Source organism: Choloepus didactylus, chromosome 18 (assembly GCF_015220235.1).
Source record: "Choloepus didactylus isolate mChoDid1 chromosome 18, mChoDid1.pri, whole genome shotgun sequence".
Taxonomy (NCBI): Eukaryota; Metazoa; Chordata; class Mammalia; order Pilosa; family Megalonychidae; genus Choloepus; species Choloepus didactylus.
The window spans coordinates 15,813,420-15,840,865 of NC_051324.1; the positions used below are offsets into that span (position 1 = coordinate 15,813,420).

Sequence of the window (27,446 nt, forward strand, 5' to 3'; positions counted from 1 at the left end):
TTGTGCCTGAGAGTCTCCCCCTGAGTGCCTCTTTGTTGCTCAGATGTGGCCCTCTCTCTCTCTTTCTAGTTAAGCCAGCTCAGCAGGTGAACTCACTGCCCTCCCCACTACATGGGACCTGACTCCCAGGGGTGTAAATCTCCCTGACAACGCAGGATATGACTCCAGGGGATGAATCTGGACCCGGCATCATGGGATTGAGAACATCCTGACAAAAGGGGAGTGCAAAATGAAATGAAATAAAGTTTCAGTGGCTGAGAGATTTCAAATAGAGTCAAGAGGTCCCTCTGGTGGACATTCTTATGCACTATATAGATAACACTTTTTAGGTTTTAATGTATTGGAATAGCTAGAAGGAAATACCCGAAACTATCAAACTCCAATCCAGTAGCCTTGACTCTTGAACACTGTAGCTTGTAAGGGATGATAGTGTGATTGTGAAAGCCTTATGGATTGCACTCCCTTTATCCAGTGTTTGAATGGATGAGTAGAAAAATGAGGACAACAATTAAATGAAAAATAGGATGGGGGGGGTGATTTGGGTGTTTTTTTTTTTTTTACTTTTATTTTTTATTCTTATTCTGATTCTTTCTGGTGTAAAGAAAATGTTCAAAAATAGATTGGGGTGATGAATGCACAACTATATGATGGTACTGTGAACAGCTGATTGTACACCATGGATGACTGTATGGTATGTGAATATATCCCAATAAAAAGGAATTTAATTTAGCTCCCTTGCACCAATACTATTCATTGTCCCCACCCATTTCTTCTTTTCTTCCTGATGGCTTCTTTTTTTTTTTTAATAAGAAATTTTGTTTTGAGATAAATTCAAACTTCCAGGAACAGTTGCAAAAACAGTACAAACCCCATACACAGAACTCCAGCATTCCCCGACCCCCACTCCCCCAATCCTCCGATCCACCACCTTTAACATCCTGTCACACCATTTCTTTCTTTCTTTCCCTCCCTCCCTCCCTCTCTCTATCATCCATCATCTATTGCTCTGTCTTCTGAAAATATGAGAGCAAGCTGCACACATCCTTGAAAAAACAAGATAATTCACCTATACATTTCCCATGAACAACATTCTTTTATGTAATCCTATTAAACGCAGCTAAGAAGTTCAAGAAAGTCAACCTTGATAAAAAGCTTACATTTTATATTTCCTTTTTTTTTACCCCTCTTTAAGTCCCATCCGTGTCCCTTTCAGCCTCCTCTCCTCCATCCTCAGATCCCATCCAGGATCATCCTTGGCATTTAATTGTCACCTATTTAGACTTTTTTTTTTTTTTTTCAATTGTGGAAACATATGTATAGCCTAAATCTTCCCATTCCACCCCCTCCCTAGCATTCCATTAGTGGGATTAATCACATTTAGAAAGTTGCAATGCTAACTTTCTAGAAGTTTCCCTTCACCCCAAACAGAAACCCTACACTCATTTCTTAACTCCCCATTGCCCCTTCCCTCACTTCTCAGAACCCCTACTCTACTTTTCATCTCTGTGGTCATATTCTCTGATACTTTCTTTGTGTTTACCATGGGGCTCAAATTTAACATCTTAAATCTGTAACAATCTTATTTTTCTTTGATACCAACTTAATTTCAATATGACACATAAACTATGTTCCTATACTCCCTCATTCCCCCACTTTTATGTAGTTCTTGTCAAAAATTACAAATTTTACATTGAGTCCAAAACCACTGATTTATCATTACAGTTTATGTATTTTAGATCCTGTAGGAAGTAAATAGTGGAGTTAAAAATAAAAAATACAGTAGTACTGGTATTTATATTTACCATGTGATCTTTAGTGGTACCCTTTATTTCTTCATGTAGTTTTAGTCAATTGTTTAGTGTCCCTTCCTTTCAGCCTGCTCAACTCTCTTTTTTTTTTATCTTCATTTTATTGAGATATATTCACATACCACGCAGTCATACAAAACAAATCGTACTTTCGATTGTTCACAGTACCATTACACAGTTGTACATTCATCACCTAAATCAATTCCTGACACCTTCATTAGCACACACACAAAAATAACAAGAATAATAATTAGAGTGAAAAAGAGCAATTGAAGTAAAAAAGAACACTGGGTACCTTTGTCTGTTTGTTTCCTTCCCCTATTTTTCTACTCATCCATCCATAAACTAGACAAAGTGGAGTGTGGTCCTTATGGCTTTCCCAATCCCATTGTCATCCCTCATAAGCTACATTTTTATACAACTGTCTTCAAGATTCATGGGTTCTGGGTTGTAGTTTGATAGTTTCAGGTATCCACCACCAGCTACCCCAATTCTTTAGAACCTAAAAAGGGTTGTCTAAAGTGTGCGTAAGAGTGCCCACCAGAGTGACCTCTCCGCTCCTTTTGGAATCTCTCTGCCACTGAAGCTTATTTCATTTCCTTTCACATCCCCCTTTTTTTTTTTTTTTTTTTTTTTTTTTTTTAAATCATCATTTTATTGAGATATATTCACATACCACGCAGTCATACAAAACAAATTGTACTTTCGATTGTTTACAGTACCATTACATAGTTGTACATTCATCACCTAAATCAATCCCTGACACCTTCATTAGCACACACACAAAAATAACAAGAATAATAATTAGAGTGAAAAAGAGCAATTGAAGTAAAAAAGAACACTGGGTACCTTTGTCTGTCTGTTTCCCTCCCCTACTTTTCTACACATCCATCCATAAACTAGACAAAGTGGTGTTTGGTCCTTATGGCTTTCCCAATCCCATTGTCACCCCTCATAAGCTACATTTTTATACAACTGTCTTCGAGATTCATGGGTTCTGGGTTGTAGTTTGATAGTTTCAGGTATCCACCACCAGCTACCCCAATTCTTTAGAACCTAAAAAGGGTTGTCTAAAGTGTGCATAAGAGTGCCCACCAGAGTGACCTCTCGGCTCCTTTTGGAATCTCTCTGCCACTGAAGCTTATTTCATTTCCTTTCACATCCCCCTTTTGGTCAAGAAGATGTTCTCCGTCCCACGATGCCAGGTCTACATTCCTCCCCGGGAGTCATATTCCACGTTGCCAGGGAGATTCACTCCCCTGGGTGTCTGATCCCACGTAGGAGGGAGGGCAGTGATTTCACCTTTCAAGTTGGCTTAGCTCGAGAGAGAGGGCCACATCTGAGCAACAAAGAGGCATTCGGGAGGAGGCTCTTAGGCACAATTATAGGGAGGCCTAGCCTCTCCTTTGCAGCAACCGTCTTCCCAAGGGTAAAACCAATGGTAGAGGGCTCAACCCATCAAACCACCAGTCCCCTATATCTGTGGTCATGTTAGCAACCATCGAGGTGGGATAGGCAAATACCCCTGCATTCTCCACAGGCTCCTCAAGGGGGCACTACATCTTTTTTTCCTTGTTTTTCTTTTTTTTTTTTTAACTTTCCCTTCTTTTTTAAATCAACTGTATGAAAAAAAAGTTAAAAAGAAAACAAACATACAATAAAAGAACATTTCAAAGAGACCATAACAAGGAAGTAAGAAAAAGACAACTAACCTAAGATAACTGCTTAATAATAATAATGTATTGTGTCCCCCAAATGCCATTATCTTTGTGGTCTTGTGTGGGGCAGACGTTTTGGTGATGGTTGGATTTGCTTGGAATGTGCCCCACCCAGCTGTGGGCAATGATTCTGATGAGATGTTCTCATGGAGGCGTGGCCCCGCCCATTCAGGGTGGGCCCTTATCGGTGGAGCTATATAAATGAGCTGACTCGGGGGGAAGAAAGAGAGTGCAGCTGGGAGTGATGTTCTGAAGAGGAGCAAGCTTGCTAGAGAGGAACGTCCTGGGAGAAAGCTGTTTTGAGGCTGGAGCTTTGGAGCAGATGCCAGCTGCCTTCCTAGCTAACAGAGGTTTTCCGGAGGCCATTGGCCATCCTCCGGTGAGGGTACCCGATTGCTGATGTGTTACCTTGGATGCTTTGTGGCCTTAAGACTGTACTTGTGTAGTGAAATAAACCCCCATTTTATAAAAGCCTATCCATCTCTGGTGTTTTGCATTCTGCAGCATTAGCAAACTAGGACAGATTTTGTGCCAAATACTATGTGTCTTCTGATCTTTTGATTTGGGTGTTTTGGTTTGGGTTCTCCATATCGTCTGGTTTTATCACATACTTTAAGATTTTCTGTTGTTTTTAGCCTTTTGGCATTTGCTTTACTTGATCCCTAATTTGACAGAACTGCAGCTTGGCGGCATACACTTTCTCTAACTAACCAGCAGATGGTGTCTGTGAGTCACCTATTCCCCTCAAGTCAGTTCTCCCCCACTTTGCCTTTGTGGTGTGTGGGGGTCTGATTCTTGTGGGGTCCAATTGGTGCACCAAGTTTGGGTGTGTTGCTGGTGCTGTCCACCCTGAATGTGGGGTGTGTGTCTGGGTGGTTAGGCAGGCAGGGCAGCTTTAATAAACCTCCCAGGTGTTCCCGGAGATTTAAGGCTGTTGCAGGAGCCTAAGCCTTCATTTCAGTCTTTCCACCGATTGTCTGCCACTGACCCACAAGTCCTTGGTATTCACATAGGGTCCCTGGGATTTCCGAGCGGTTCCCCCTTCCCATCTGTGCTCTTCCAGGACCTCTGCTGAGGGAGGGCCATGCCACGTCACTAGTGCGCACCAGCCTGCCAAGGAAGCCCTGGGTTGCTGGGCTGTGCAGGGGCACTCGCAGCCCGCTTCACAGATGGTTGAATGGGACACATTAACTTCCCCCTTTTCACACAGCTCTGACCTCCCAGGTCTGGGACAATCAGTCATGCGTGTATTAAAGGCCACTGTCCACGGCTGACATTGTGGCTTGCGTGGAGTGCTGCGGGAAAGATTCCCTGTCACATTGGGTTTCTTGGCGCGGCTCTGGACTGTGGGTCTGGCCCCGGGCAGAAGCGTCCCCCACCCGCTGGGGAGATGGCTGCAAGGAATGCGGGTTTTTTTCTCCTTTTGGCTCCCCTCTGCTCCTCTGATCTCAAGATGATCAGCAGCGGGTGTGGGAAGGGGTATCCTCCATGCCAGACACCGAGGCGTTAGCCCAGCCCGCTCCTGCTGTGCTTCACTAAGCAGCTCTCCCCGTCGTATCTGCAGCCACTCCTGGGCTTTTTTTTTAAAGAACTAGTCCATCTCCAAACACCAGCCAACCATTTCCCCACACCACAGAGCGGCCGTGGGACTTTCAGCCATCTCACTCACTCATTTCAGAATGCAGGCTCCTGGTTTCACCAAATGCACATTCCCGGTGGATTTAGCAGACCTTGTCCAGCTGGTGCATCGCTGGCAGTGGTGTTCTGGGTCACTTTCTGGTTTTTATCTAGCATTTTTCACAGAGGTGTTTTTTTGCCCTGTCTCACCTAGCCGCCATCTTAGGTTCTCCCCTGATGGCTTCCTAAGATAGCATATGGAATCCCGTTCCATCCAGTTCTCCCAGCACCCCCACTGCTGGTCCCAGCAGCAGGGACGGCGGGAGGAGTGGCAGCCGCCAGCGGCCCCACTTCGTGAGGGCTCTCGGCACGCCTGGGTTCGCAGCACCCAGCACGTGCCCGCTCCGCTACCAAGATGCCCAAGAGGAAGGTCAGCCCGGTGGAAGGGTGGGGAAGGAGGAGCCCAAGAGGAGGTCGGCGAGGCTGTCAGCTAAGCCTGCTCCTGGGAAAGGAGAAATGAAGCCAAAAAAGGCAGCGGGAAAGGGTAAGTCTTCAGACAAAAAAAAAGTGCCACCAAAAGGGAAAGGGGGAGCAAAGGGAAAACAAGCTGAAGTGGCTAACAAAGAAATGAAAGAAGATTTACCTGCAGAAAATGGAGAAACTAAAAATGAAGAGAGTCCACCCGCTGATGAAGCAGAAGAGAAAGAAGCCAAATCTGATCAATGTTGTGTACTACGTCTCTTCAGTGGTCCGTTTCTCCCTTCTTGTACAATCCAGAGGAATATTTTTATCAACTGTTTTGTAAATGCAAGTTTTTTAGTAGCTCTAGAGAAAACATTTTTAAGAAGGAGATTGAAATCCCACCTCATCCCATTTTTTAGGGTAAATGTTTTTTTTAAGGGGATAAATCTTTGCTGTTTATTTTTTGGTACAACCAGAAAATAGTGGGATATTGAATTATGGGAGGCTTTGACTGTCTTGGTTGTCAACTTTAACACTCCACGGGGGGGGGGCGGCAGTTTTTATACCCTACAATACAGTGATACTAAATGATGATTTGTAGTCACAGTCTTGCATTTACTATGTCTTGAACATTTTAAATTACTTCTATTCCTGTTTTTTAGTAGAACTGTTTCTTAAAACTACTCCTTGACCTTGGCTCTCCCTATCAGAACTGTGTGTACTCTGTAACTTCCTTGGTCGTGGTCATCCAATTTTCCTAATAACTTTGTTATATGCTGTGAAAGATTGGAAATGTAAGTACATAGTGTGTATGATATTAAATTGCGAATTAGTGGGACTTAAGATGTAACAGCTTATCAACATTTGAAGATATTGGTACTTGATATCCTCTTAGGGAAAACTTGCCTCCAAATTTTAAGCTGGAAAGTCACTGGAATAACTTTAGAAAAGAATTACAACTATATGGCTTTTTAGATTTTCAGTACATACACTAATTGTATACAAATTGTTCATAATGTCTGTGTGCTGATCTTCAGAATAACCAATAAAATCTCAATTATGAAAGAATTCTTTTGAAATCCATGGGTTAAATTCTGGTTTAAGTTTTATTTAGAGTATTTCCACATCTAGTCTTCCAGAGTTACTTTTAAATTTGAAAGCGTGAAAAGTTTAATTTGTTTAATATTTGAATATCTACAGTGTACCTTGAAGAGGTTTGTATGACTGTATTGGTTTACTAATGGAAGAGTCTAGTGTCTTCTGAAGTGAAGTAAATAGCTTTTCTTTCATTTAAGGTAACCTTATGATACAGAATAAGATACAACTACATCTAGCATGATTTGTATTTCATATGGTATTTCTGAAAATTGTTTACATGTATATTGTACATTCATTTTGCTTTCTTAATAGTCTGCAGAGGTGGTGTAGGCCAACTGCACTGATTTGGCAAATGTGAAACTGGGCCAATTTTCCATACAGATCCCAAGGACATATCTCTATATCACAATCCCCAGTTATTCCATGAGTTTGCAATAAAAATACTTAATGGGAAAAATATATATATACAGCATATGGACATTTTGGTTAAATCAATATTTAAATTATTATAACAATGAAAATATTGTTTACTGTTGAGCTAAGTAGTATGGCTGAGTTTATTTCTTTTATAACTTTATAGTTTCTTAGAGATAGTACTTGTTTTCCATTTGCTTAATTTTTTTTAAGTACCTACCAGCCATTCTCTTGCTTCCTACATTCTTAAGCTGCCTTTCAATATAATTTTCCACATGGTCAAAGATATAAGATAATATACATTAGTTCCTTCTCTAACTAAAAATCTCCTGCTCCAGTCTGTACCTGCTTCATGCATGGCTGTCATCCTGGAAATTCTCTTTGCTTTTCTTCTCTGTTGAATTCCTTAATGCCTATACTCCATGTCATAATCTTTCTTAGATCATTCCCTCATCTTAATAAAATATATCCTGCAACAGCATCCCAGAAGGAGAGTTTATGAAGGTAATGTCAATGGCCTGATTGGCTAGGTATAGAATTCTAGGTTGAAAATCATTTTCATTCAGAAAATGAAATTCTGAATTTTAAAAAAAATCATTTTCATTCAGAATTGCTCTGTTTTCTTCTAGTGCCAGTGTAGCTATTGATAAATCCAATGACATTCTGATTCCTGATCCTTTGTGACCTGATTTTTCTCTCTGGAAGTTTTGGATTTTTTTGTTTTTTGTTTTTTAATCATTGGTTTTCTGGAATTAGTGCCTTGATGTCAGCCTTTTTCATTCATTGTGCTGAGCACTGGGTGGGCCCTTCAATTTGGAGACTCAAGTCTTTCAGTTCTGAGATATTTTGTTGAATAATTTCTTTATTTCATCATCTTCAGTTTGTCTTTTCAAAGACTTCTACTGGATAGATGTTGACACTCCTGCATTGATATTATAATTTTCTCTTCTCTTTCATTGCTATCTCTTTGACTTTTTGTTCTGGATTTCTTCAACCTTATTTTCTACCTCTCCCACTGATGTCTTTTATTTTAGTGATCCTATTTTAATTTCCCAAACTTCTCTTCTGTTTCTGTTCAGGAAATGCTTCGCTGCCTAGCTGAGGATGAAGTAAAGGTCATCTCTCTTCCTCCCTTAACAGTCTTCAACTGATTGGATTAAATCCAGCTGATTGAATTCTCTCATTGTGGAAGTTATGCCCTTTGTTGATGTAATCAGTCACAGCTGCAGCCAATTGACTGATGGTTTAATAAACCAGCCTTCTGGTTTATTAACCAGCCACAAATGTCCTTGCAGTAACGGTTAGTCCAGTGCTTGCTTGACCAGACACCTGGACACCATCACATGGCCAAGCTGACACATGAACTTAACCATCACAGATTTTATAAAGGGGGTTTATTTGGTTACAAATTTACAGTTCTACAGCCATAAAAGTGTGCAAACCAAGGCATAAACATGAGTATACCTTCACTGGAAAAAGGCCATTTGCATCCAGGAAAACCTCTGTGGGCTCGGAAGGCAGGTGGCTGGCATCGGCTTGCTCCCAGGTTGCATTTCAAACTGGAATTCTCCAAAATGTCTCTAGGCTTAGCTTCTCCAGGCAAACTCTGGGCTAGTATCTCCAAAGTATCAGTAAAAGTCTGATTTCAATAGCCATCTCCAAAATGTCGCTCTCAGCTGCAGCAGTCTGGGCCTGTGATGGCTTTTTTTACAGGACTCTAGTAAACTAATCAAGACCCACACTGAATGGGTGGGGCCACACCTCCATGGATATAGTCTAATCAAAATTATCCCCTACAGTTGGGTGAGTCACATCTCCATGGAAACAACCTAATCCAAATATCCCACAAGATTGGATTAAAACATGTCTTTTGGAGGGACATAATATATCCAAACTAGCACAGTATCCTCTTCTGTGGAAACCCTAATGAATAGCCGGGTCCCTATCTGAGACTCTATAAAAGTTTCACTCACTAAGTTTATTCTTCAGAAACTTAAATCCTCCAGAGAGCTCCTGTGCCAGCTAAGTCCCAAAACCCAGAGGCAATAGCCTCTTCAAGAACATCAACCAGTTGCATCCCCTTTTCCCAAATGTTAACACCCCTTTTGAAGTTACAGTAGTCACTGCCTGGATATCCCTGAAGATCTGGAAAGTGATAAACTAGAGGAACGGGTAGCAACAGACAATATAGAATTTAACAAAGGATTATGAATACTAAATATATAATTTTATTTTTCTTAGTTGCTAGGGTATTAGAATAGCTAGAAGGAAAGAACTGAAATGGTGGAACTATAACTTATAACATTCTTTGAAATTTGCTATATAGCTACCTGCTAAATTGTAATTTGAAAGTTATCATCTTTTTATATAGATGTTATATTTCACAATAAGGAAATAACTGGACCTATGGTACCGTATCCCATAACATTCTTTGAAATTTCCTATATAACTACTTGTTAAATCATACTTTGAAAGTTATCACCTTTTTGCATTTATGTTATATTTCACAATAAGGAAATAACTTAAACTGTGAAACTATAACCTATAACATTCTTTGAAATTTTCTCTCTAACTACTTGTTAAGTTCCACTTGGAGAAGCTATCAAACTTCAACCCAATAGCCTGGACTCTTGAAGACAATTGTGTAACAATGTAGCTTACAAGGGGTGACAGCATGATTGTGAGAACCTTGTGGATCTCACTCCCTTTATCCAATGTATGGATGGATGAGTAGAAAAATGGGGACAAAAACTCAATGAAAAATAGGGTGGGATTGGGGGGATGATTTGGGTATTCTTTTTCATTTTTATTTTTTTATTCTGATTCTGATTCTTTCTAGTGTAAGGAAAATGTTCAAAAATAGATTGGGGTGATGAATGCATAACTATATGATGGTACTGTGAACAGCTGATTGTACACCATGGATGATTGTAGGGTATGTGAATATATTTCAATAAAACTGAATTTAATTTAAAAAAATTGCACTTGGAAAGTTATCACTTCTATGTAAATATGTTATATTCCACAATAAAAAGAAAAGAAATTTTAAAAAATATGTGTGGAGAAAAGGCTTGGTTGAACAAATTTATATATGTAGACACACATATAGTATATATATGTGTACAATACACACACACACACACACACATATATACAAACATATAATTTATATGTGCCAGGCACTGTTCTAAATATTTTATATGGGTTGTCTAATTTAACCCTTACCAACCCTGGGAGGCAATCACTATTTTTGTCCTCTTGCTATCAATGAGGAAACTAAGAAACAGGGAGCTTAAGGAACCGCGCTACGATCACACAGCAAAAGTTAAAGCCAAAATTTAAACCCAGGCTGTCTCCACCAGAGTCTACACACTTAACCACTAGCCTCTCCTACCATCTCATTTTGCTGAATATTGCAGTTTAACCTTTGATTATGTTCTGGTTTGTCCTGAGCATCACATAAATAAATCTTGTCTCACAACTAGACTCTGAGTTCCAGGAGGGCAGGACTATGCCTGCTTAAGGCAGGACAGGAATAGGAGTTCAAAAGACTCAGGAAGCTGGGCCTCCAGGGTGGGACAAAGTCCTACTCCAGCCCCCAGCTTTCCACAGAAGTCCAAAGCCTACTGCGATGATGGAGAGAGGCGAATGGCCCTTATTTCATTAGTTACCAGACCAGAACCTCCTGAAGGTGCTCCTCTTGATCCCCCTGGGACCTCACCTTGGCCAGATGATCAGCCAGCTTGTCCCTGGCATCCTTGGTCTCCTTCAGTCCCCTCATGAACGCCGTGTTTACCACGTCACATTGCGTGCGCAGGTCGCTGGCCGTCTGGGACAGGACTTGGTCCACCAGGGCCTTCAGGGTCAGGGAGTTGTTCCGCTGCTTGTCAGCCTTCTCCACGTTGGTGTTGGAGAAGTCCAGCCAGTCTTCTAGACTCACGGAGCTGCAAGAGAACCCTCACATTCACTCTCAGCATGTTAGGGCTGGAGAGGAATCTAAGCCTACCTCCACCTTCAGAGGCACTTAGGACATTTCCCCATCTCGAGGCAGTGAACAGTGGCCTGTCAATGGCGATAGCTGTCCTTTTGGGAGGCACTTACCTACTCTGTGCAGGTTGCCTGACTAGCATTATCCCATTTAATCATGATGGCTTAGAGAGACAGCTATTAGAACCCAAAATTAACAGAGGAGGAAAATGGAGCCTCAGAAAAATGAAGCAACTTGGTCAAAATCACACAGCTAGGAACAACAGGGGCATCAAAACCAATACGAATGGTAACATTACAACACACTGAATAAAATAGGAAACCATGAGTCTATATTGATTTAAAGAAATTACCAGTTTGATGAAGATGGAGATATTTGCATAGTTTCAAATTATAGCCTCACAAAATATGTATTAATTACAAAGGGGAAAAGGAGCTACTGCACAGTGGAGAAACCTGGCAGACACCAAGTTAATCAAGCGATAAACGGGAAAACTACCACCAGTGGGACAAACCGAAACCATGTGCCACCTGCTTGGAGGTAATTAGGAGAACACAGCATCATTTCTGGGATATTCCCACCAGAAACACATAAACTGATTCTATTCAGACCACAGAAGAAGGCAGAATGCCTCCTTAACTCATTTTATGAAACTAACATAACTGTAACATTGAAAGTTGACATTGTACAAAAGAAAACTACAGACCAGCTTAATTTATGAATGTTATGCAAAAACTATAAAATATTAGCAATCACAACCAAATAGGGTTAATTTTAGAAATGCTAAGACAGTTCAACATTTGGAAGTCTATCAACATAATTCATTCCATCAACATATTAAGGGGGAAAATCATATAGTTAGAGCAATAGGTGCTGAAAAGGTATTTTACAAAATTCAGCAAACATGGATTAGATAATAGAATTATAGCCCTGTCAACTTTTCTAATTTTGATCATTGTATTGTGGTTATATCAGAGAATGCCCTTGTTCTCAAAAAAAAAAAAAAAAAAAAATATATATATATATATATATATATATATATACACACACACAGAGGTAAAGGGGAACAATATGAAACTTTCACTCTCAAAATGGTACAGGAAAAAAAGTATATATGCATATAGAGAGAGCAAGTTTTCTTAACCAGGGTTCTGTGGAAACCTAGGGTTCCCTGAAATATAGCTAGCGATTCCACAAGAGATTGCGATTGAAAAAAAATAAAGATAGCTTTTTGAACTGTATGATGGATGGTGACTGAGCTGTCCCATTAGCGATTGCCCGAGTTGTATTCATTTATCACTTTGTGACACAGAAGAGGGAAGGCTTTGATAACTGATGAGCACTGGGTCGCCTCCTGAACTTCCTCCCCCAGCCTCCCCTTACACAGCGCCACTCGACTTAGGGGAGTGAACAGGCTCTCACAGTTTAATAGAAAATGGAGGGAAATTTTCATTTGAATGAAGGATGTTTAAGGGCTGCTGCAAGCTGGCCCCTTCCACTTTGCTGTTGTAATGTTGCAAAACAGGGATTGTGTAGAAGTGGACTGTATTATGATGTTTTCACACTTTTGCAATTTTTTTATTATGCGTTATGTCTTTCTGTTTTATAATGTATTAGTATTTCTGTTTTGCAAACATGCTTCATGGTCAACTGTGGCACTTTTTGAAGATGAAGTGTGAGATGGAAGAATAAGGTTCTAGGACTAGGCCTGAGGACAATGCTGATAAGGTTAGTGACGAAGAATTACAATCTTCCGAGTAATTTCACTGCACTGGTGAAACAATGAACACCCCTCCACCACTACCACCAACACACAAAAAAAATCTGTCTTTACAATGAAAGATAGTTATCAGTTGGTTTTAATGGGCAGGTAATCCAAGCAATCCTATTCCATTGTGTGTCATTTGTGGCAAAAAAAGAAACAAAAATAAAAAAAAGAACTTACAGACGCAGCACTGGCTGCAGCAATATTGAAAAGACATTCCACTACAATTCACAGCCATTTGACAAGTAAATGTGCTAATTATTTTAAGTGGCTATTGGAATCTCAAAGCAGAGTAAAGCTGTTATATTCACTTATAGTCTGTGAAAAACTTGGGAAGCAAGTTATTTAATAGTTATTAAATAGCTTATTAGTTATTTGTTATTATATAACTTATTTATTTGTTATTTATTTAATAGTTATTTACTAGTGATTAACTATTAAATAAGTTACTTAATAGCAGAACTTATTGTCTAGAACAAGAAGAGTCACATAGTTGGTGAGATCCTAATAATGCCAGCACTGGTGAGTAAATGCCAGGACCAAATGCAGTGTGCGAGTCTGACTTCTCGCATGATGGTGTGACGGGTTCTGCTGACCCACAAACCAGGGAAACTGATGAAAATTAAAACAAAAAAAATTAAAGCTCTAGAAATGGTCCTAAGGGCAAACAATGAAGTACGGAATATCTATTCAAGAAAATCTATGAAAACTTGCTAAGAAAGGCAAGAGTTTGTAATACTTGAACCAAGACCTCTCCTTCTCTCCCCACTCCCAGCTCAGTGAGTTGGAGACTCAACTGCAGCTGGGAGGAGGTCAGAAAAAATACCAAACACAGGCCTCAGAAGCTATCCCTTCAAAACAACCGCATTTGACTGGATTAGTTTGTAGGGGAATTTATGCATCAGGATATAGTTGAAAACACAAGAACAATCAGCCATCAATTAGTGGAGTTTAACAGTTGGATGTGGTCAGGGAAAAAGAAAAGAGAGAGTCCCAGGACCTCTGTCACCCCGGTGATTGGACATATCCAAAGTTACACCTCCGCGAAGGGAACATCAAAGGCTTAACACTGTGTGGGTGTGAGGAAGCAGACGTCACTAAAAAACAAGCAAGAAAATAACAATAGTGAGCCCTGGAGGTGGGGATGCCACCAATACCCAGAATTGCTACAATATATTATCTAAAATGTCCAGTTTCCAAAAAAAATTTTTGAGATACACAAAACACAGGAAAGCATGGCCCATACTCATGAAAAATAAATCAAAAGCAGATGATGCAAACTACCTGTAAGAGTGACCAGATGTCCAATTTAATTTTTAAAAGACTTCAAAAAAGCCATTATAATTATTTACTCAGAACTAAAGGAAAGCATGATTGAAGAAATAAAGGAAGCTATGATTATGATGACACGTCAAATAGAGAATAGCAATAAGGAGATAGGAATCATATTTTTTTCTTTTTTTTTTTAAACAAAGGGAAATTCTGGAGTTGAAAAGTACAATTACTAAAATAAAAAAACTCACTAGAGAGGCTCAACAGTAGACTTGGACTGGCAGAGAAAGAATTAGTGAACTTGAAGATTGATCGCTAGAGATTATACAAACTGAAGTACAGAGAATAAAGAGAATAAAAATGAACAGAGCCTCAAAGAAATGTGGATACAATCAAGTACACTAACATATGTGCAATGGGAGTACCAGAAGGAGTAGAGCAAGAGAAAGGAGGAAATTAAAAAAAAACTTCCCAGATTTATTGAGAAACAATAACCTACAGATCCAGGAAGTTCAGCTAACTCCAAGTAGGATAAATACAAAGAGATTCACAAACATAGTAAAAATGATGAAAGTCAAATTCAAGGAGAAATCTCAAAAGCAGCAAGAGAAAAACAATTCATCGGTTACTAAGGAAATCTAAATAACCTCACCTTTCACACCCTGCTGGCAGGGGTAGAAATGGGTACAGCCACTTTGGAAAACTACTAAAGGTGAACAAATGCATACCCTGTGACCCAGCAACTTCACTCCTAGGTATATACTCAGTAGAAATGAATGCACTTACGTACCACAAGATATAGCAACAATGATCATAACATTATTTGTAGCAGGCAAAAACCAGAACCAATCCAAGAGCACATCAACAGTACAGTGCACAAACAAACATTATTACATAATGTAATACAGCAGTGAAAATGAATAAGCAACTACTTTATGAATCTCAAAATAATGTTGATTGGAAGAAACAAGACAAACACATACAATAGATGTTATATGATGCTACTTAAATAAAGTACAAAAACAGGCTAAACAAATCTATTAGAAACCAGGAAAGTGGTTACCTTTGATGGGGAAAGAGGGTGTAGTGACTGAAAGAGGGTGGGGTGGGCATTTCTGTGGCAGTGGCAATGTTTTATTTCTCGACCTGACAGTTACATGGGGGTTGTTCAGTTTATAATTGTCTGGGCAGCCTCTCGGATGGCCTCCCACCATCCCTGCCTCCTGAGATCCACACCTCGTGTAATCCCCTTCCCTTGACTTGGGATGATCTCACTCATTCACATTTAGCAAACAGAATGTGATAGGAGTGAATGGGATATCACTTCTGATGTTAAGTGATAAAAAGACTGCTGCTTCTGTCTTCGGCACAATATGTCTCACTCTGGGAGAAGCCAGCTGTCAACTATGAGATGGCCCTGTGGAGAATCCCACAAGGAAAGGGACCGAAGTCTGCCACAGCCACATGAGTGAGCTTGGAATTGGATTCTCCCACACCTGAGCTGAGCATTCTGATGAGACTGCAGCCCCAGCAGACATCTTGGGCAGCTTGACTGCAATCCCTTGGGGGACTCTGAGCCAGAGACACCCAGCTAAGCCATCAGATTCCTGACCCAAAGAAACTGAGATAAAATATTTTTATTGCTTTCAACTGTTAAATGTGGGGGTAATTTTTTATGCAGCAGCAGATTACTGATACGATGATAATCCACTGAACTATATATCTATTATTTGTGCACTTTTTTAAATGTATGTTTTACATCAAAAAGAAGGTTAAAATCAGAATGAGTTAGGTCTGTAATGTAATGTTAATTGAAAAAAGCAGTTTGGTGGTTCAGAAAAAGGTACACAGTATGATTCCATTTTTAAAGAAACAAAGTTTGTATTTGCATGAGTGTGTGTATATATCTATGTTTGTATGAACGTACAGATAACATTGTTTATCTCAGGGGGTCTAAAAATGAAGAGGTACAGATGAAGGAAATTATTGACTTGCCTTTTTTATATGTTTCTAGGTTACTCTACTTGTTGAAAGGGTGAATAGATAAAAGATAAAATTTAAAATATTTAAGGCTTTTATATCAGACTTTCTTAAAGTGGGACATAACCTTGAGGACCCAGGAACCCCAAGCCCCTGTCTCCAAGGGGTCACCATTTAGCACCAGCCTTTGTCTCTTGAGCCTCCTTCTCCCCAGTTCCTGGCCAGCTGTAAGGACAGACGCATTAGGCCCTGCCTGTCCACGAAGCGACGGGATGTTACAGGAAAGGGAGAAGACAGCAAGGCCATGCCAGCAGTCAGCGCCCCACTCACTTTGGTTCAACCCTCACGACATTCTCAGAATATCTGATGTTTGGCGAGTTGTTGTTCAGTGAGAAGCAGATATCGTCAATGGTCAGGGCCACAAACTTGTCCTTCAAGTCCTTTTCGAGGTTATACTTGGCAGAGCGGTTCAGCCTGAGAGGGGAGAAGGTATGCTGTGTGTCTCCCACTGGAATGCCCAGGTGGCAAGAACCTGTAGGTTCTTGGGAGACCTTGGAAAATGAAACTAAAGCTAGATCTGATGCAGGATGGTGGCATTTCCTTCCCCACCTTCCCATCACCCCAGTACAAACACACACACACACACACACACACACACACACACACACACATATACACACATACAGTTAGTTGTTGGATGGTTACAAATTAATGTAATTAAACCTGGACTCTCAGATTCTCCGTACAACTGTGGCTTTCACATATCACCATGGTGTCATCTGAAGGGCAGCCCAGACAGGAAATGGCTCCAATGTCCTGCAGGTTGTTGAATTCTTGCCCCATCACACCCACCACTAGAGGGTGACTGACATGTATGAAGGGTATGCCAGTTCTCATGCCGAGTGCCCCCAGGCCATCTGTGGGATCTGACAGTGTCTGTGGGAGGCCTGGAGCCTGTCCCTTCTGTACCCTGGAGCTCAGCCTTTGGGGGCCCCGCCTTTTCTAGAAATCCCAAGTGGAAATCTTGAGGGCAGGTCCCCCCCACAACCATACCTGATCTGCTCAGATACCTCCTCCAAGGTGCGGGTGAGCAAGGCCGTCACCCCGCGAATGATCTCCATCTCCTTCACCAGCTCCTGATCCGTTTCGTCATGCACCAAGTCCACCCCGACTCGCTTCTCCCTGGCCAAGAGAGAGGCAGCAGCACTCCAACATGGGCAGGGGCAACAAATGGACATTTAAAAATATCTGGACAACCTCGGCAGGTGATCTCGCTGCCCTCCCCACTACATGGGACCTGCCTCCCAGGGGTGTAAATCTCCCCGGCAACGCAGGATATGATTCCCGGGGATGAACCTGGACCGGCATCGTGGGATTGAGAACATCTTCTTGACCAAAAGGGGGATGTGAAATGAAATGAAATAAAGCTTCAGTGGCTGAGAGATTTCAAATGGAGTCGAGAGGTCACTCTGGTGGACATTCTTATACACTATATAGATAACACTTTTTAGGTTTTAATATATTGGAATAGCTAGAAGTAAATACCTGAAACTACCAAACTCCAACCCAGTAGCCTCAACTCTTGAACACGATTGTATAACAGTGTAGCTTACCAGGGGTGACAGCGTGATTATGAAAACCTTGTGGATCGCACTCCCTTTATCCAGTGTATGGATGGATGAGTAGAAGAATGCGGACAAAGACTGAATGAAAGATAGGGTGGGATGGGGGGGATGGTTTGGGTGTTCTTTTTTATTTTTATTTCTTATTCTGATTCTGATTCTTTCTGGTGCAAGGAAAGTGGTCAAAAATAGATTGGGGTAATGAAGGCATAGCTATATGACAGCTGATTGTATACCATAGATGATTGTATGGTATGTGAATATATCTGAATAAAACTGAATTTAATTGAAAAAAAGTAAATCAACATGGAGGGAAACAGAATTTTTGGATGTTCTTTTTTATTTTAATTTTTATTTTATCTTTTGGAGTAATGAAAATGTTCAAAGATTGTGGTGATGAAAGCACAACTATATGATGATACTCTGAACAACTGATTGTACACTTTGAAGGATTGTATGTTACGTGAATATATCTCAATAAAATTGCATTTAAAAAAAAAAAGTAAAAAAAAAAAAATCTGGACAATTGATCTGAGTTTAACCCGATCCATCTAGGTGATGTGGTGGAGGCTGAATACCAGTGAGTGTCTATGTGACCTCAAAATACGCCAAACACGATGAAGGAAAATCGATTGACCGGTTCCTGTGTCTGAAAAATGCAAAGCGGGCTAAATTTTCTCACTCAAATTTGGCCATCAGTTCTGAAGCCTATTCCTTCTTAACTATTTTTGGAAACATAGTCCTTTTACTTAGAATCTCAAAGAAATATGTTTCCTTCCTTGAGCCTAGTCCTGCTTTTTTACAGGGACTTGAATCCAAAAAGGGGTTTTATAATAATAATAACTAATTATTATTAATTTTATTTTATAACTAGTTTATAATTTTCGATTTATATAATTTTATATAAATTATATAAAATTTAAAATTTTAATTTTGTTATAATAATACTGCTAGGTAACAGGCATTTTGCTCAGCACTTTATATACATGTCCTCATATAACCCTTTCAATTACTCTGTGGTAAGTATAGAAGAGGATGAAGAATGTTACCCAATGTTATAGAACTAGGCATTATACATGCTTTTAACAATGATGCCATTCTGCTCCCCAAACTGATCCTGCTGCCTGATATTTTGGTCTTTTCTAGTATGCATGGTAGAGTTAGAGAGGAAGGTTCCACCGTTCACTAGGTGTGTGGCCTTAGGCACATTATATAATTTATCTGTGCTTTGGTTTCCTCTTCTGTAAAATGAGGGTAAGTAGCATTACTTCTTAAGGTTGTGGCGAAGAACAAATGAGTTGTGAAAACATGCAGCAGAGTGCCTGGCCCTGGTACATATACGCAATGCAATACATTGAGCAACCTCTACAACTCCTGTTATTACAGTTAGCCTGAGGCTAGAGACTTGAGACAACTGGTTGTTGACCCCCTTGATCGCCTGCCACTTCCCTTTGTTTCACCAACTCTGTAAATTTGGTTGTGGAGACTGCCACCCAGTAGCTGCAGGGTCCTGGCTGAGCTCGAGAGAATAGGCTTTCCAGGAGGAGGGAACCATATGGACAGAGGCATGGTGCATTTGGGAAACTGCAAGGGGAACACTTTGGGGAATGAGCAATGGGCATGGTTAGGTCATCAGGGGTGCACTCTTGCTAAGTTTGAACTTTGTCCTGAAGCAACTGGGGCATCCAGTTGCAATTAAAGTGTTTTGAGCATGAGTGTGAACAGGTTAAATCTGTATTTGGAAAGGATGGACTGGATTGGAGGAGGACTCTGCTGGCAACAAGATGACCCGGCAAGGGGCTTCCAGCTAGGGCTGTGACAGGGGTCAGGTCTGGATATCAGCATCACCCCAGGGTAGAGAGGACTGTCCTACTGATGGAACTTGCAGGGGGCAGAAATAATAATAATGCTCCCAGGTTTATAAAGTGCTTCTGCATAGCTTGTTGTGTTGGAGCCTACTTATTGACCCCCAGTAGCTGTAGTGTCTGTTCTCGCATTCTTACTTGGTAATAGAACCCCTGACTTTCTGGCTGGGCACTGGCTGCCCAAAATAAAGACTACCGTTTCCCAGCTTCTAGTGGTATGGCAGTGTGACTAAGTTCCGGTCAATGGGATGCAAGCAGAAATGGTGAATGCCAAACCCTTCTTCTTCCTACTGGGTGGAATGCACATCTAATGACTGGAGCTCCAGCTGCCTTTATGAATCATGAATGAAAGCTACATTCAGGGGAGCAACGAGAGAAGCCTGGACCTCCGAAACTCTGGGATCCCACACCAACTCTGCAGTGACTACCTCCGGGCTGCTTAAATGTGAGAAAGAAGCTTCTACCTTATTTAAATTTAATGTTATTTGGGGTTTTCTCGTAGTCATAGCCAAAACTAGTCCTAACTTATATAGCCGACATCTGTGATTGTGTTTGAACCTCTCAACAGCCTGTAGAGAGAAGGAGATCAGATATAATTGCTTCCATTGAGAGATAGGAGATGAAGATGCAAACAAGTGAAGTTAGTTAAGAGTATAGAGTTTAGACATGAACCAAGTCCAATGCTCCAACCACTGCCCAGAAGCATAAGCATGCTGGGATAATATCAGACTCTACAAGAACACATGCCCATTTGCCTCATTCCAACCCACCACCTAACAGTTTTTACTACCCAGCTCTTTATTCTTCGCAACAGATAATTCATTCAAGGAACCTTTCCTCCTACCTGTATGCCAGGCACATCTGAGAGATGTGCAAAGGCTCTTTTAAGCTCTCCAGGGCTTTTTCCAATCTGGTCCTAAATGTCACTAGATCCTCAGTTTCATACACAAGCTGCTCAAGTTTGTCATCTAACTCCTTCTTCCAGAACCTGATTTCCTCAAGTCTCTGTTCTGAAGCACACAAAAAAGATACACCAGGATTAATCTACTTCCAGTGTAGCCAACTTTCAAATTAGAAACGAGGACAATTGTAAAACTGCCTGAGATATGTTCTTTTCTTCTTAGAGCTGTGCTACTTGGGCTTCTTTTCCTCTTTATAAATGTTTATTAGCAACAGAGAAGAAAGGAAGGAAGGCAGGGAGGTAGGGAGGAAGGGATGGGAGAGCCATTTCTTCTTACTTTCAACATCAAATTTATCAAAAGGTCATTTTACACTCACTGATTCTAATTCCTCAATGCCCACTTTTAAAAATAACAACTTTATCAAAGATATAAATGTATACTTTTTGAAAAGTCAAAATATTAAAATTCTCTGACCTACCCCTACCCACTACCACTTTCAGGGAAGAACTACTTTAAACACATTTAGTGCTTCTTCTGTTTGCTTACACCGCTATTTATTCACTGGGATTGTTTCCACTTTTTGGCTATTGTGAATAATGCTGCTGTAAGATTGGTGTACAAGTATCTTTCAGACCCTGTTTTCACTTTCTCTGGGTATACACCTAGGAGTGGAATTGCTGGGTCATATGGTAATTCTTTATTTAACTTTTTGAGGAATCACCATATTGCTTTCCAAAGTGGCTACCGCATTTTACGTTTCTGTTAACGATGAACTAGAGTTCCCATTTTTCCTCTCTATACTATACTTCAAAAAATATATAGCCATCTTCGCAAGTGTGAATTTTTTTATCTTTCCCATTTAAATATGCACTCCATATATGATTTTTCAGTATATGTAAGATGCAAGGTAGGGGTCAGGATTTAATTTTTCCCATAAGAATATCCAATTGGCCAATTTATTGGAAAAGCCATCCTTTCCCACTGCACAGCAGTATTGCTTTTGTCATAAGATGAACATATACATCTGGGTTTGTTTCTGGACTCTATTATGTTCCACTGGCCAATTTGTCTATCCCTGCCAATATATAATTTTTATAATATATCTTGGAATCTAAAGGGAAAGTCTTCCAGCTTTGTTCTTTGAGATAGCTTTGTTTATTCTTGACCCTTTGCACTTTCCTGTGAATTTTAAAAGCAGTTTGTCAATTGCACCAGAAAGGGAGGGGGGCGGGGGGCTGGGATTTTCATTGGCATTGCATGAATCCATAGATTAACTGGGGGAGAATTAACATCTTTAAAATTTTGCATCTCTCGATCCATTAGCTGGTATTCCTCTGCATTTAGAGCTTCTTTAACATCTTTCAATAAGGCAGTGCAGTTTTCAATGTAGAATTCTTGCACATATTTTGTTAGATTTAGTCCTGGGTAAGTATCAACCCATCAGGAGAAGCCTAACATCTATGATTGTTAGCCTAAATGAAGCTTTGATTTATTGGAGGTCAAAAACTAGCAACCCTCAGAAGAGATTTTATCCACAGATGTGTTTATTCTGCCTGCTCAATGTCATACATTTTAAATCATTTGTCAACATATATAATGTGGGAGATTTCACATAAAATTCCAGCTTTCCAGATTTTCTTGAAAAAATCAGAAGATCAGGCAACACTGGGTTCCTATTCCTTCTTGGCAGCAATGGGTTGAAACTGAGCAGCTGCTGCCTCCTTAGAAAGGGGGTGTTTTCTCCAGGTCCCCACAGTCTCCAGCACTCCCTATTGTCTTACATTCAACCCCCTGTGTTACCTGTTTGGACTTTATAGGCATTTGGGTTTATGGCCCCTGGTTTATCACTTTTTAGAGTTTAGGAGGTTTTGTTTGTTTTTGTTTTGCTCCCTTAAGGGCACCGCCTTTTTTTTTTTTTTTTTTTTTTTTTTTTTTTGCAAAGTTAACATTTTTATTAAACTGAAGTTGGTGTAGAACAACAGGGGGCACCATGGCTGCTGATCTCAGTAGCAACTGATAAACCCCTGTGACATTTTACCTTTGAGAGTCCTAACATGGTTTGGATGGAACAACTGAGAAACAGCATAGATTTTTTTTAACACTTGAAAATATTTAGAAATGAGCCTCACAGCCTTGTTCAGTTTTCAGGTTACAAAGAACATTGATAATATCATCTATTGCCTTCCTTTAGTAGTGTCAGTTAATAGCCTCCCCCAAAACGTTCCCATCTGGTACACATAAGAAAAGGATTTAGTAACACTTAGGCAAGTAATAAATTGTAAGAACTTTAAAAGTAGTACAGGCAATATGCCAAGCATACATGACTCCACACTTACACTGCTAGAAAGACAATGAACTGGCTAACGAGTTTCCATCAAGTTCTAGAAGCAAAGAATGCATTAATGGGGAGGGTAAGGCAACCAAGTAGAGTATGAACAGATGGATCATTTTTGTCTAAACCTCATTTCAAAACCTTGCTATGCAAGTAGGCATTTGTTTTACACAATAAGGTGAAACACTTTAAGGGAAAAGAGAACTCCTATAAAGGTTACAAGATCAACCAGAGATGAAGGAAAATTAATACTGAATTTATATAGTCAATGCATGTAGCAATGATATAACTGACCACACCAATTACTTTTGAGAGAGCAAGTACTGAACATCTACCATTACTTAAACAGTTGAACGTTAACCCATCTACTAAATTATTCCAAGGGAAACACATAACTAACAAGATAGGAAATGAAATTGTCACTTAAAAACCAAAACCATATCTAGTTAATGTTATTCTAGTTTGTTTAAAATCAGCTGAATAAAATTATGGGTGTTGGTAAAACTCTTCAAGAGTGCTTCAATTTATTTAAATGAAATGTGAGTGCACCGCCTTTTAAATTCAGATTTTAAGTATGCAATTGTCAAGAGAAAACCCCTCTTCCTGTAAGAACCACTTAAAATATTCTATTCTAGGAAAACTTTCCAACTTCCCCAGGGCCTATCCCACTCCTGATTTTGCATCCTTACTCCAGCACCTCTCTGCTTATATTCTGATTATTAATATACAAATCTTTCACCTCCTTCAGCCAGGAGGCTCTAAAAAGCAGAGACTACATCATCTCTGTGATATCCCAGTGCTTGCCCCACACATGCTCTTAGATTCTCAATGTGTATCACATCAATAAAGGAATGAATGGTGGATGGCTGACAACCAGACTGGGTAAACATCTCTCTTAGGGCAGCGAACCTAAACAAGGAACCTGGAGAATACACAGGTTTTGTCCAAATATCGTCCCTCTTGAACATCAAATGTAAATGACAGTATAGCTAAACCTCCATGGTCTCAACCAAACATGCTCACAAATGCATCCAGCACATTGTGTTACCTAGTTTCTTGTTCACATCACTTTGAGATTTCCTTGTGGTCTTTTCAATTTCATCCACAAGCCTCTGGCTCTCAGCCACCAGGCGTTCAGATCGGGACCTTTGGGACTCCGCACTGTGGTACTGGTTCTTGTTAGCGATGTGCCACTCTGAGGGCAGGAACTTAGGGGGAGGTTGCAGTAGTTTGGCCATTTGATGTTTCCAAAGTCCTGATCAAAGGCAGACTTCTTTTAGAATAATTCCAACCAATGAGACCTTTTCTATGGCAATTTTTATTAAAATGTAACATATATACAGAAAAGGGTATAAATCATCATCTGCATATAGAATGAACACATCTCTATAGCCAGCACCTATATCAAGAAACAGAGCATTGCTAGGACCCATACTCCCCCATGTCCCTCTCCAATCACTCCTCATCACCACCACCCCCATGGGGGTAACCTCTACCCTGACTTCTAACTCTGACCTTAACTTTTGCTGTTTTAGAACTTAATATAAATGGAATCGTACAGTATGTACTCTTTTTTTTCTGACTTCTTTTGCTCAGCATTAAATTTGTAGGATTTGTTTCTTGAATTCATCTGTTGTTCATATGGTGTAGTTTAGTTTGTTCACTCTCACTGTGTATGATTCCATTGTATGACTATACCACAACTTATTTGTCTCTTCTACTGGTTGCTGAACATTTGGGCTTCCAATTCGGGGCTAAAATGGAAAGCTACGGCTATTCTCATACATGTCTTTGGGTGAACACATGTAGGGGACTTTTATGACTCAGTAGAATTGCTGGGTCATGTGGTAGGGTAGGTGTTCAGTTTTAGTAGATACTGCAGATGAATCCAGACACGCTTTCTACAAAGTGAACAAACATGACATCTGTAAACTGGCAACTGGGTATTGACCCTATTCAGCAGATTGAAAAAAAACAAAAAAAAACAAAAAACTAAACTAGACTAAACTAAAATCTTCCCAGGACAAGGGAGGAGAGAGAGAACAGGGAAGGGAACTCATGAGAATAGACTCAGGCAGAGGCCGGGAGCATCGCCGGGAGCATCGGAAAAACTAAAGTTTTCCCACCTCTATTCACTGACTGACTGTGAAACTATTTTCCTCAGACACTGTTGAAATCTGCCTCCAGCCTTACCCTGCCCTGAGGGGTCTCTGGACCTCTGAAGTCCTTCAGACTAGCAATGAGGGGACCCGAGTCGTCTCTTGACAAGGCTGAGCATCCCAGCCCACCCCCCGGCTCAGACAACATGGGGTCGCCCCAATTCTTCCTAGTCCAGTCCCTGATATGGCCTTTCTCAGGTTTGTCCGAGTGTGGGGCCCAAAATTTAACCCAAGACTCCTAAGAAGAGTCTTTTCACAGGACCTAGGAGGTTTCTTTTCACAGGACCTAAAATAGGGCTGATCCCAACAGAGCCTGGGACGCGAGGCTTTGGGTGGGGTCGAGGGCGGAGGTTAAGGGTTGGGGGATTGGGGGCGGTGGCTTTCTTACCTCAGCGCTGCAAAGAACTTCAACTGAGGCTCAGGATGGGAGCCTCCTCACCGCTGCCAAAGCGCACGGCTCTCCCGGAACAGAAAACAACGCAGTCTCCATGGCAACCGATGACGCGTCACTAGGGCAAAGGGGACCCGCGCCGCCGCAAAGCAGCCTCGCCGGAGGGCTCTGCGCAGCCGCGTATTCTGCGAGCCCCGCGCAGGCAAAAGGCTGCTATGGCCCGGATGTTGTATGGCCACCAATGCTCGGCGGTCTCAATCTATCACGCAGACGCGGGACAACCAGCAGGAGACGGCGGCCAAAACCCCGGGCTGGGGTTTGGAGACGTGCGTCTAGCCCGAGCTCCGCCGCTGTCCGGGGCCCCGGGCTCCCCAGAGGTGCAGTGAGGTGGAGCCGGAGCTTCCCCGGGCCTCGCAGCCGCAGGCAGGCCCGGGACCACTTAGCCGCAGCCCCCGCGCGGCAGGTAGAGGAGGGGCGAGAGATTCCTGGAGCTGTCGCGACCAGGAGAGGATGGGAAGAGAGAAGCTGCAGAGGTGGGAGGGGGCGCCGGGACCCCGGGTCTCTCTGAGCCTGGCGCGAGGGGAACCGCGGATGTGAGGTGCGCGGGGAGGGCCCTGAAGCCGGCGTCCCAAGCCCGCCCCTTGGCGGATGGCCGTCTCCAACACAGGGCGATAGGCGAGCGCCGAGCTGGGAGTGAGGAACTGGCTTCAAGTCCTTCCTGCTCTGGCCCTCAGTGTCCCCATCTATAAAATGAGCGGATTGGGGTTCCCCCCAACTAGAGAAAAGTGCTTGGAGTAGGTTCCTTATGATTGGAGTATTGGTAAAGCACCAATATGTAGAAAATAAGGGAATTACACGGGGGGAGTGGGGGAGGTGCGGGAGGAAGAGGATTGGAAAAGCTGACTTGGCCCTCATCTACACTGCCTGAAACATTGGGTGTGGGTATTCAAATCTCCCGCCTTTTAAAATCGCTCCTCTACACGGGCCAATTGGAGGCAACCCTTCTGAGAGCAACCAATCAGAGGAGGCTTGTGCCCTCTGAAGCCCTCCCCCCATGTATTGCGAGCCATTGGACAGGACCTGGAAAATCATGGAGTGTCATGAATATTGAACAGGCCGCCTGTGAGAACACCAAGGGGCAGAGCTCGGAAACATGATAGGACTGGCAAAAGTATTTGAAATTACTATATGAATTACGATCACAAATCCCCATTTTACTTTACACCAGTATGCAAATCTCATCTTTCCTTCCTCCCCACGTGCTGGAGAGAGAGAGAAAAACCATGAGCCCCCCAACTTAATAACTGATACTTATTTTGAGATTTTTTTGTTGGGATAAAAATGTGTTTCCCAAACTTCAGTCATTCTAGGTCATTCTAGTACAAACTTCTTGATTTTTTGACATACCCATGCAGCACCTGTAAAAATATTTTGATGCTTTTCTTAAAATCCATTTTTACATGTAAACATATTCATTTTAAAAGGAAACTTTTTATCAATACCATAAATGGAAAACTAGTATCACTTGTCATGATCGAACTTAACCATAAATATAAGTTAAATTAAACAATATTATACAGTTTAATTTTGATTAAAAACCACAAAAGAAAAATAACGATAAATCTAACCTACGGTTTAAAAAATTCACATCTGAAAGCAAGTTCCTCGGTAAGAAGACTGGAACTATTTATAATAAATAGATATTTGGCTCTATGTTGTTAGTTTAGGATCATTAGTTTTTTAGTTTGATGTTTATCAACACTAGGAATCCCACTCAGTAGTTAGCATAGAAAAGTAAGATATAGTTACTTCCCAAAATTGGTTACTTTTGTCCAATAACCTTTTGCCTCAAGAAGCTGTCTGACATGATCTTCAGAATCCACTCTGTTTATGTGTGTGACTATTTGGAAATATCCTAAAACTTGCCCCATCTAGTTTGGGGAAAATATTAATGATGACCTTTTATCAAGTCTTTCAAGTGGCTTCATACTGTTCAAAATATTTTTCAGGGAGTTCTTTAGGAAGTTAGTAATCAGATCATTCAGACAAGGAA

At 41.1% G+C, this 27,446-nt stretch overlaps 1 protein-coding gene across 5 annotated transcripts in view; it reads right to left on the reverse strand.

Annotated features, from left to right (window-relative positions):
• TEKT1 (tektin 1) overlaps positions 1-25,880 on the reverse strand; it is a 63,350-nt gene extending 37,470 nt beyond the window's left edge. The window contains exons 1-6 of one of the 5 annotated variants that reach the window (XM_037808681.1): positions 25,391-25,874; positions 23,892-24,098; positions 20,454-20,619; positions 17,176-17,304; positions 16,453-16,596; positions 10,839-11,061 (exon numbers count right to left, since the gene is read on the reverse strand). In XM_037808681.1, coding sequence (XP_037664609.1) covers positions 10,839-11,061; positions 16,453-16,596; positions 17,176-17,304; positions 20,454-20,619; positions 23,892-24,081 — 852 coding nt within the window. In that variant the 5' untranslated portion in view covers positions 24,082-24,098; positions 25,391-25,874. Of the gene's footprint in view, positions 1-10,838; positions 11,062-16,452; positions 16,597-17,175; positions 17,305-20,453; positions 20,620-23,891; positions 24,099-25,390 lie in introns of all 5 variants that reach the window. The other 4 variants (XM_037808683.1, XM_037808684.1, XM_037808682.1 and 1 more) reach the window with 4 other exon arrangements.
• Between the last annotated feature and the right edge of the window lie 1,566 nt (positions 25,881-27,446).